The 9039-nt window shown below is 54.7% G+C and overlaps 1 protein-coding gene across 3 annotated transcripts in view; it reads right to left on the reverse strand.

Moving 5' to 3' along the window:
* Positions 1-2608: 2608 nt before the first annotated feature.
* The window catches only part of SAMD4A (sterile alpha motif domain containing 4A), a 98637-nt gene continuing 92206 nt past the window's right edge, over positions 2609-9039 (reverse strand). For 2 of the 3 annotated variants that reach the window (XM_005417966.2, XM_005417965.2), the window contains 4 exons: positions 8733-8934; positions 8031-8157; positions 6456-6539; positions 2609-4500 (listed from right to left, as the gene is read on the reverse strand). In XM_005417966.2, the coding sequence (XP_005418023.1) occupies positions 4472-4500; positions 6456-6539; positions 8031-8157; positions 8733-8934 (442 nt within the window). In that variant the 3' untranslated portion in view covers positions 2609-4471. Of the gene's footprint in view, positions 4501-5509; positions 6540-8030; positions 8158-8732; positions 8935-9039 lie in introns of all 3 variants that reach the window. The other variant, XR_004082939.1, reaches the window with a different exon arrangement.

Below are 9039 nucleotides of genomic sequence, written 5' to 3' on the forward strand. Positions count from 1 at the left end.
AGCACAGGAACCTGGAAAGGCAAATTGTTTGGAAGGAGATGGGGACTTTTTGGGATTTAGGTTTGTCTGAGCTGTGTAGGGAGGCCAATTCCCCACGAGTGCAGGGAGCCATGGCCAGTGGGCTGTGGATGGACAGGGAAATTCAGGTGGGACTGAGCACCATGGCAAATATTTCCCCTCTGGGGTGGCCTGGTCCAAGATGCTTGGGAGCATCCCAAAAAGAAGGAGCTTGAGGACATGGTTTTGGGGTCTTGGCACCATCAGCATTTGGAGAGCTCACCAGGAGCCTCATCCTAGGAGAAGCAGCAGATGAAGTGTTCAAACAACCTGAATAAACCCTGTGTTTGCAAGTTCTGCTCCCCATGGGGGACCTGAGCCACCCTGACGCCTGTGGAGGGACAGTGAGCAGGGCTGGGACATCCAGGAGGTCTCTGGAGGGCACCCCTGGACCTGGATGCAGGAATGGCCAGGCTGATGAGGCAGAGAAGAGCCTGCAGGGCTGGCCTTGATCAGCCTGGAGATGTGGAGGCTCAGTGTAAGAAAACATGGAAAAACCAGGGGTAGAAGGTCCTGCCCTTGGCACTTCCCACAGCAGAGTATCCACGGGAATTGGCAGCACCAGCTCTGAGCATCCCCTGCTTCATCCAGCCCCAGGAGGGTTGGAAATGTGCAGGTTTTCAGCCCAGAAAGAACCCAGCCTTAAATTCCCACCCCAAAATCTCCACACACACACCGAGGCTCTGGGCCAAGCCCCCATGTGCCTCTGCAGCCTCTGGGCTGCTCCAGCCCCGATTTCCAAGGAAAATCCTGCATCTGAACAGCTCCTGGGGCATGGGCATGGATGTCCCCAAAGGGACAGCGAGGCAGCTGTGTGGGGAATGCCAGGGATTTGGAAGCTCTGCCACAGGCTTTAAATAAAGATCCCCAACCCCCTGTGAACTGTGGAGGGCTCCTCCCCTCCTGCCCACGGGAAGAACATCTATTGAATTCCGATTTTTTTTTGTGTCAAGGAGTCCAAAGCCGGCTGCCAAGAAGGGGATAAATAAGGAGGCACCACACCCCAGTGTTACAAAACCTTGTATTAATCATCTCCCTTCACTTTCAATATAGAGCAGATATGAAATATAGCCATGGTTCCTAGTTACACGGGAGGAAATGAGTAATAAATACATCGGAGCAAGTGGAAATCACGAGGGTGTTTCACTGGGAACAACATTGGAAAACTGTACACTTGCAAAGACTGGCATCTCCAAACATTAGTATTTCTTTATATCGGGAAGCTTTTACATGTAACAAACATGCTATTGCCGTATATGACCAAAAAAAAAAAACAACAACAAAAAAAAAAAGAAATTAAAATTTAAAAAATAGGCATTGCTCGGCAACATTAACTAGGCAAAAATAGTTCTTTTGTGCACTAACTTTGTACAGAAAAACCAGGACAAAAGGCATGCATGGACAAGGAGAGGCTGCCCGGGAACAGCATGCAACAGAAGAGAGGTCAAAGCTCTTTAAAGTCAGCTTACAATAGGCATAAATACATCAGGGTTATATATATTAATAAGGGAGGAAGTATTCTGTTTAACATTATTAACATTCCTGGTTTTTTTAATGTATTTTTCTTTTTTTTTTCTTCCTATTCCTCCCAGAGGAATACACATTCACCTTTAAGTAAAGATAAAGGAATACAAAAAATAAAACTCACTTTGCAAACTCTGATGACTCGTATAAAATCAACTTTAGTGTTATCGTCGCTGTGTGCAAATTATAGACGTCTGCGGGACCCACCCCCTTTCCACCAGGCACATTCCCAAAGCCAAACCCGACATGGAGAAAGGTGACAACAGAAATCGCTTCCCTAAGTGCTGACCCAGCTTCCATCACCGTTTGGGATTTTCCTGCTGGACGCCGCCACCCTAAACCCCTCCGAGGGTTTTGCTGAGCTGAGCTCAACCCCAGCGAGGTTGGTGTCCCCGGGGATGGGGACACTGAAGGGACAGGGTTGGGGACACTGAAGGGACAGGGTTGTGTCCCCAGGGATGGGGACACTGAAGGGACAGGGTTGGGGACACTGAAGGGACAGGGTTGTGTCCCCGGGGATGGGGACACCCAAGGGACAGGGTTGTGTCCCCGGGGATGGGGACACTGAAGGGACAGGGTTGGGGACACTGAAGGGACAGGGTTGTGTCCCCATGGGTGTCACATCCCCCGGGCCCAAGGCCACTTGTGTGTGCTGGGCTGGTCGGGGGAACAGCACCAGGACCGGGTCCCGGCAGCGCTGCGGGGCAGCAGGAGGGGGGATTTGCCCACCTGACCCCCGGGACCCCACGTTGGTGACATCTCCAACAGGACAGGGAGGGGACAGCAGCGGGGATACAAAAAGAAAGGCACTGCCGCTTTATTACTGAATATTTGACTTCACTCATGCAACTGTCGGAGGAGTTTTTGTTTTCTTTTTTTTTTTCTTTCTATAAATAACTTTTATTTCTTTTAGGATTCAAGCTTTTTTTTTTCCCCTCCCTTTTAAGCTTCTTTCCCTGGAGCTCTGCCACCCGCACTTAGCACCGGCAGGCAGAGCCAGGCAGCACTTCCCCAACACAACTGAAGCCACTTTTTTGTTGTTTTTACTCAAAAAACAAAACAAGAAACAGCAAACACAACTAAGTCATTATTAACCTCTAGACTGTCAATGGAAAATAAGCTTTTTTTCTCTTTTTTTTTAACATCAAAAGGATAAAACAATTGAATTATTTGGTGGTTGTTAATAACAGACATTATCATGGTTCCCAGCCACAGCAAGTTAATAGGTAAAATATCCAAAATAATCTCTCTGAACAATCAGAAAACCTCCGTGTCCATAGTCAGCGAAGGAATAAATAGAATTTCAGCTCTGTAAATACACTGGAGTCTCCCTGAGGGAGGCTCCTGCCACGGTGGCTCTGCTCACACCTCACAAGCTGGGGGTGCTCGGGGGTGACCCAGGTCCCCAGCGCCCACCCTGCTTTGCCTTCACCTCCTCACACCTCTTCCCAACCTCCCTGGCCTTCAGGTTTTCCCTTCTCCACCCTCCCCATCACCCCCTCAACCTCCTGTCTGCCGGGAAGCAGGACACCAAGGAACAGCAAACATAAAACATTGCATTTGGCACTTGGGTTTTTGTATACATATATATATATATATATAGATATATTTCTTTTTTTTTTTTTTTTAGAAAAACAACTTAAAAACGCTGCATGACAAAAGGATTCACACGTCTCCCAGCCCTGCCCATGCTCTGGCTCCCCCTGAGCCCTGCTCCCTCTGATCCTGGCACACAATGCTGCCCATGTCCTCCTCACAGCCCATTTTGGAAATATTGCTGCCACCCATCAGCTCAATTAATTGATTTTATATTTGTTATTATTCCATTGGAGGACTCGGAGCAGCACTGGGACTGAGGGGAGCATAACTGCAGGTCAGAGCAGTGCTGGGTCAGATTTACCAGTTTAACACCAAATTTAGCTCCTGTTATAAAAAGCAGCAGTGGGTGAGGGGCAGCCCAGCCCCTGCCAGCCCCACGGTTAACGCCAAGAAAACAAGGCTGTGAAGCTGCATTTTGGTGCCCTTTGTGACTTGGGTTTTATTTGGGGGATCCTCCATCCCTCATTGGCCATGCTGGAAGAGCCCATTACAGCTGGATTTGGGCAGGCTGGGCCAGATGTGTGGAGCCAGGATGCAGGAACCTCTCCCAGTGTCCCCAAATTCAGACTCCCCCAGGACCCTCCTCTGGGTGAGATGCTCCCACTCCATCCTGCATCCCAATCCAACTGGGGTGCAGGGACAGGCATCCCCTGACCCTCCACTGCCCTGAGCACAACGCTGCGTGCACACTGCAGATCTCTTGGCTAAACTGAAAGGAAATTTTGGGGTTATTTTATTATTTCTGTTTCAATCTGGGCTTGCCGGGTCAGCCCGCACCCGAAAGCGGCGAAACTCGAGAGATGGGACAGCTGGCCCCGCAGCCCCGGGCAGGGCAGGAATCCTCCCCAAAGGGTTTTTGGTCACACACCCCCACGTGGTGCTCCGTGCTCCTTGGTATCCTCCTCCAGGAGCAGGGTTTGCCCATGGTGAACCCTCCATTGTCAGCACTCTCCTCCTCCTCCATGTGCACCCCAACCTCCCCATGCTGCTTCATCGTTGTCGCTGAGATCTTAATTTTTTTTTGCCATCTTTCCCCCCCCACCCTTAGCATGGATGTAATAAATGACAACACAAATTCCAAGTCTAATGATATGTTCACAAGGACAATCTACACATTCACAAAATTAAAACAGGAGAGAGAGAGAGAGAGAGAGATAGAGAGAGAGGAGAGGAGAGGAGAGAGGAGAAAGGATGCAAGCTATCGCTGAGGCTCCCTCAGGCCCCGACCTCGCCGCTGGACCCGCAGCAGTTGGTGTTGTTGTCCCGCCCAGCGTCCACGTGGCGACGCCTTCTAGATCGTGGAGGTTCTGTCGACACCATCTGCAAGTGGGAAGGGAGAATTAGGAGCAGCCCCAGTGAGCACTGGTACCCCCCAAGCTGGGGATTTAGGGGATGGACCAGCCAGAGCACCCCCAACCCACAGTCCCTACAGCGAGGTGGTGTTGGGGCCACCCCCACCGCCTCCCATCTCCCCAAGGGGTGCAGAAGGGTTTTGGGGTGTCAGTGCTGTGCTGGTCCCTCTGTGCCACCAACTGTCCCCACCCCACAGCAGCTTCCCCAGGTTGCTGTCCCAACACCGGTCCGAGCCTTCTGCCACAAGCCCACAACCACTTTCCCAGGAGCAGAGGGGGTTTCTGGGCAGCCTGGACTCATCACAAGGCCGGTGACAGTCTGGGACTCTCCTACAGCATGACAAGTTCATGTGTCCCTGACCAGGAGTCAGGGGACAGGGACAGAGCTGGTCCCAGGGGCTGCCTTGCCCACAGTTCACCCAACCCTGCAACAGCTGCAGTGCAGAGGATGCAAAATTTTCCTCCATCTGAGGATTGTGGAAGGACAAAAAGCCCCCAGGCATCCTTTCTGTCTCCCCAGAGCCCCTGTTCCCAGCTCCCTGTGACAGCAGGGATGCATCCAGCCACAGCCCAACCCCAGGAACGAGGGGTCCATGACCCACCCCAAAGCCTCACAACTGACCCTGGTACCAGCAGGCCCCTGTGCCCACCCCCAGGGGCAGAAATCAGCACCCAACAGCACTTCCCACCCTCCAGCCCTGATCCCACCCCTCATCCTCCACCCCAAAGCCCATCCCCAGGATGGAGAGTGACAGGAGACAGCTCCCAGAGTGGCTGTGGAACAGAGAATTCCCTGTCACCACCTGGGGCACCACAGCCACCTCCCTCCTTGACACTAAAAACAAACAGGTTTGTTACACCTTTTTTTTTTTTTCTCCCCCGAAAGGTTTATTTTTTTTAAGAGCTATTTATAGCATGACCGGTTTGGAGAGGCTCGGGGAATTCGACCTGGAAAAAATAACTTGGAGGAACAGTACCCTGCAGAGGAACCAGACAGCTAAGCCTGGGCTGGGCACGCGCCGGAGAAACGCTTCGGGTGACAGAAGTGTCCTTGTTTTCCCAGCCAGGGATGCTGCCAGGGCCCTGCTGCTTCCCACAGTCCTTGTTCTCCCGCTCCTCTCCCCAGGAAGGGCTGCTGCATCTGCAGGGAGCCTGGTGGCACTCGTCCTCTCCGAGGGCTCCTGTCCTCAGCCACGGGTCACAGTCCAGGGTTTCCGCAGCAGACCCGAGCCGGTCACCGGGGACTCCGGGCGGCCGCGCTCGTCCCATCGCCGGGGCTATCCCTGTGCCTGGGGCTCCATTGGACACCGGGAGCTTCTGGGGCCAGCCAGGGCGCTGTGCTGCACCGGGCTCTCCACTGCTCTGCTGCTGCTGCTGCCTTTCCATCCTCCCTGCTTGGTTTTGCCCCGCTCCTCCTCCCTCCCCGTGCCCGTTATCCGCCGGCACCCCGGCTGTGCGAGGACTGCCAGCACCAGGGCACGGTGCCCGGCACAGCCCCTGGCACAGCCCCTGGCACAGCCTGGCAGGGATTCAGCCCTGGCCAGAGGAGGGATCCGGTGACAAGAGGGCACAACGCTCCAAAGCCGTGACCCATCCGAGCGCGCTGGCGGCAGGGGCTTTATCGAGAGCTAACGAGAGTAGCGAGCTAACACTAATTATCATTAGCAAGCTGAAGAGTGGCTAATTAGCACAGACTCCACGAGCGAGCGCTGGTGCGATCCCTGCGTTCCGCTTTGCCCCCTGCCCCGGCCGCCTCGCCGAGAGAAGCCAAAGCCGCCCACGGAGCATCCCTGCATCCAGCCCCGTGCTGCTCTCACAGCCACAGCCTGTCCCAGCTTTTGGGGGGCACGGGGCAGGTGCTGGGGGGCTCAGCAGAGGAGGCGTGGACGTGCTGGAAGAGCCCCAGGAGGAGGGAATGCTCACCGCTGAGTGCGTGCTCCGTCATGCTCAGGCACAGGGACTCCAGCCTGTTGTTGATGTCAGGTTCAGTCACCGGCACCTGGAACTCTGCAGGGACAAAGGGAATAGGAGATCCTGGTCAGGGATCTGGCAGGGACCCTGCCTGCCTGCTCTGTGTGGGAAAACCATCTGAAAAATGCCCCAGGAGGGTCTGACAGGACTGCCAGAAAAATCATCTTCAGCAAGAGACACTCGCAGAAGCAGTCATCACCCCCTGTTATCCATAAAGGATGAATCTGAGGGGGTTCAGGGGCTGATAAGAGATGTAAGGGGCAGCTGGAGCAAGAGCAAACCCCACCCAGGGAGGGGGCAGCCCTGGTCATCTCCTGGGGATGGATGCTGTCCATGCTTGGACATGGGATGGCAGCACAGACCAGCACAGCCACTGTCTGGCTTCTCTGGGACCAGCCTGGCTCCCACTCAGCCGCCCACGTCATTCCTGCCACATCCCTGAGGGGGTGAGCACAAAAAAAGGGACACACACATGAAGTTTGGAGCATTCCAACACCCCTGTCCCAATCTAAACAGCAGCAAACTTTCCCCATCCTGCAGCAAAACCTGCAAATACAGCTTGTGCTACTGTGCTGGACGGCATCTCCCGCTTTCCACTGGCTTACAGGAACATGGGATGAGATCCAGGAGGGTTGAGGTCCCCCCACAGCCTGGCAAACAGTGGTTTGTGAGCCCAGCATCACATCATTGCTTATTTTCCTTGAGACTTAATCCATGTCTTTGGCTCCCTGATCCTCCTACGCCCTCATCCACCACAGGCTGACACGAAGAGAAACCCATTTATTCTCCTCCAGCGCCTGAGAAATGTGCCCTTGTCCCAGTGTTTGATCAATACCTGGGAACAGCTGCTGCTCCTGCTGAAGGGAACATTTGCTGCCCAAATGCTGCAGTTTAACACCACTGGCTGCCAGCCCAGAGCAGCAGGAGTGTAGGGATGAGGGAGAGCTCACTGGGGGATGGATTCCCTGTCCCGAGGTGTAAATGGTGATGGGGCGTTGGGAGGAAAGGGCTCAAAGCTAAGGAAGGGATACACAAAGAGGCTTCCTCAGGGCCAGGATGCTCCAGGTCCAGGGTCCAAGGTCAGAGGGATCCTCCCTGAATCAGAGGATGCTCCCATACACAGGAGCACTTTGGCAGTGCTGGGGAAGGAAGCACTGCCACAGCAGCATTTCCCTTCACACGCACTGTGGAAAGAATTTCCCCTGAGTGCATGAAGGCAGTCCTTCCGCAGCGGGGCTGTGGCCATCCATCAGGAAAAAGTGATGGATCAGCCACCAGCTTCCCTCCTGACAGGAGCCCCTCAGAAATGAGCTGGGCAAGGCACCAGCACTGTAACACACAGAGTCAAGGTGGCACACACAGGGTCAGAAATCCCTCCAGGGACGTGTGTGGTTATCCCAGGAATTCAGAGATACCCCAGTGGGAGCACACTGTGAGCCATGTGGGGAGGCTCACCAGCACAGCTCCTCTCACCTCCCCTCACCTCACCTGGCTGTGGGTGAGTGGAAAAGCCCCTCTGGTGCCTACCTGGCTGCTGAAACATCAGCATGGTCTGTGGGGACGTGTGGACCGGCAGCGAGCGTGTCCTCTGCACCGAGCTGTGGCTCCGGCTGGGCATGCTGTTACTGCCCCCAGGGTTGGCAAACCACAGGTTCTGTGGGGAGCAAACACAGGGCGTGGGATGCAAAGCAAAGCCCTCTGTGCTGTGGGTTTATATCCACTTTGGGCTTGTAGGATCACAGGGTGGTTTGGGTTGGAAGGGATCTTACAGATAATCTCATTATAACCCTCTGCCACGGCAGGGACACATTCCACTGTCCCAGGCTGCTCCAAGCCCTGTCCAACCTGGCCTTGGGCACTTCCAGGGATGGGGCAGTCAGAGCTTCTCTGTGCCAGGGCCTCACCACCCTCACAGGGAAGAATTCCTTCCCAGCATCTCATCAAAATCTCCCCTCTGCCAATTTAAAACCCTTCCTTTCCTCCTACCACTATCCGCTCCTGCCAAAATCCCCTCTCCCCATTTTATAAGCCCCTTTAAGGACTCAGCTTTTCCCCTTCTGTTGCTCCCACCTCCACGTCCCACTGCACACAGGGGAGCCCAACCCAAATGCCTGCAAACCGCTGGAAGAGTGGGAAAAAACCTGGGGATGATCTGGACAAGTCAGAGAAGGAAAAACAAAGGAAGGGAAACGTGGGACAGGGATGGAAGAGCCAGGAACGCTGACCAACCTGTCTGCCTTGCTTGAGGATGGCAGGGCTGGCAGCAGGGCTGCGCTGGGGGGTGCCCAGCAGCCCCGTGGGGCCCAGCAGCCCCAGCCGGGCCGTGGGGAGGTTGCGGGAGGGGATCTGGAACTGCCGGGGGTTCCTCCGGGCCAGCCCCGCCCCCGCGGAGCCGGCGGTCGGCAGCGAGCTGGACTGGCCAAAGCCTCGGCTGTGGAGAGAAAAAGAGAGAGGGAGAGAGAGAGATGGGGGTGAGACACTGAGCCCTGACCATCCCATCCCATCAGAGGTGACACACTGAGCCCTGACCCTGCCA

The sequence above is a fragment of the Geospiza fortis genome, unplaced genomic scaffold (genome assembly GCF_000277835.1).
Source record: "Geospiza fortis unplaced genomic scaffold, GeoFor_1.0 scaffold23, whole genome shotgun sequence".
Classification (NCBI taxonomy): Eukaryota; Metazoa; Chordata; class Aves; order Passeriformes; family Thraupidae; genus Geospiza; species Geospiza fortis.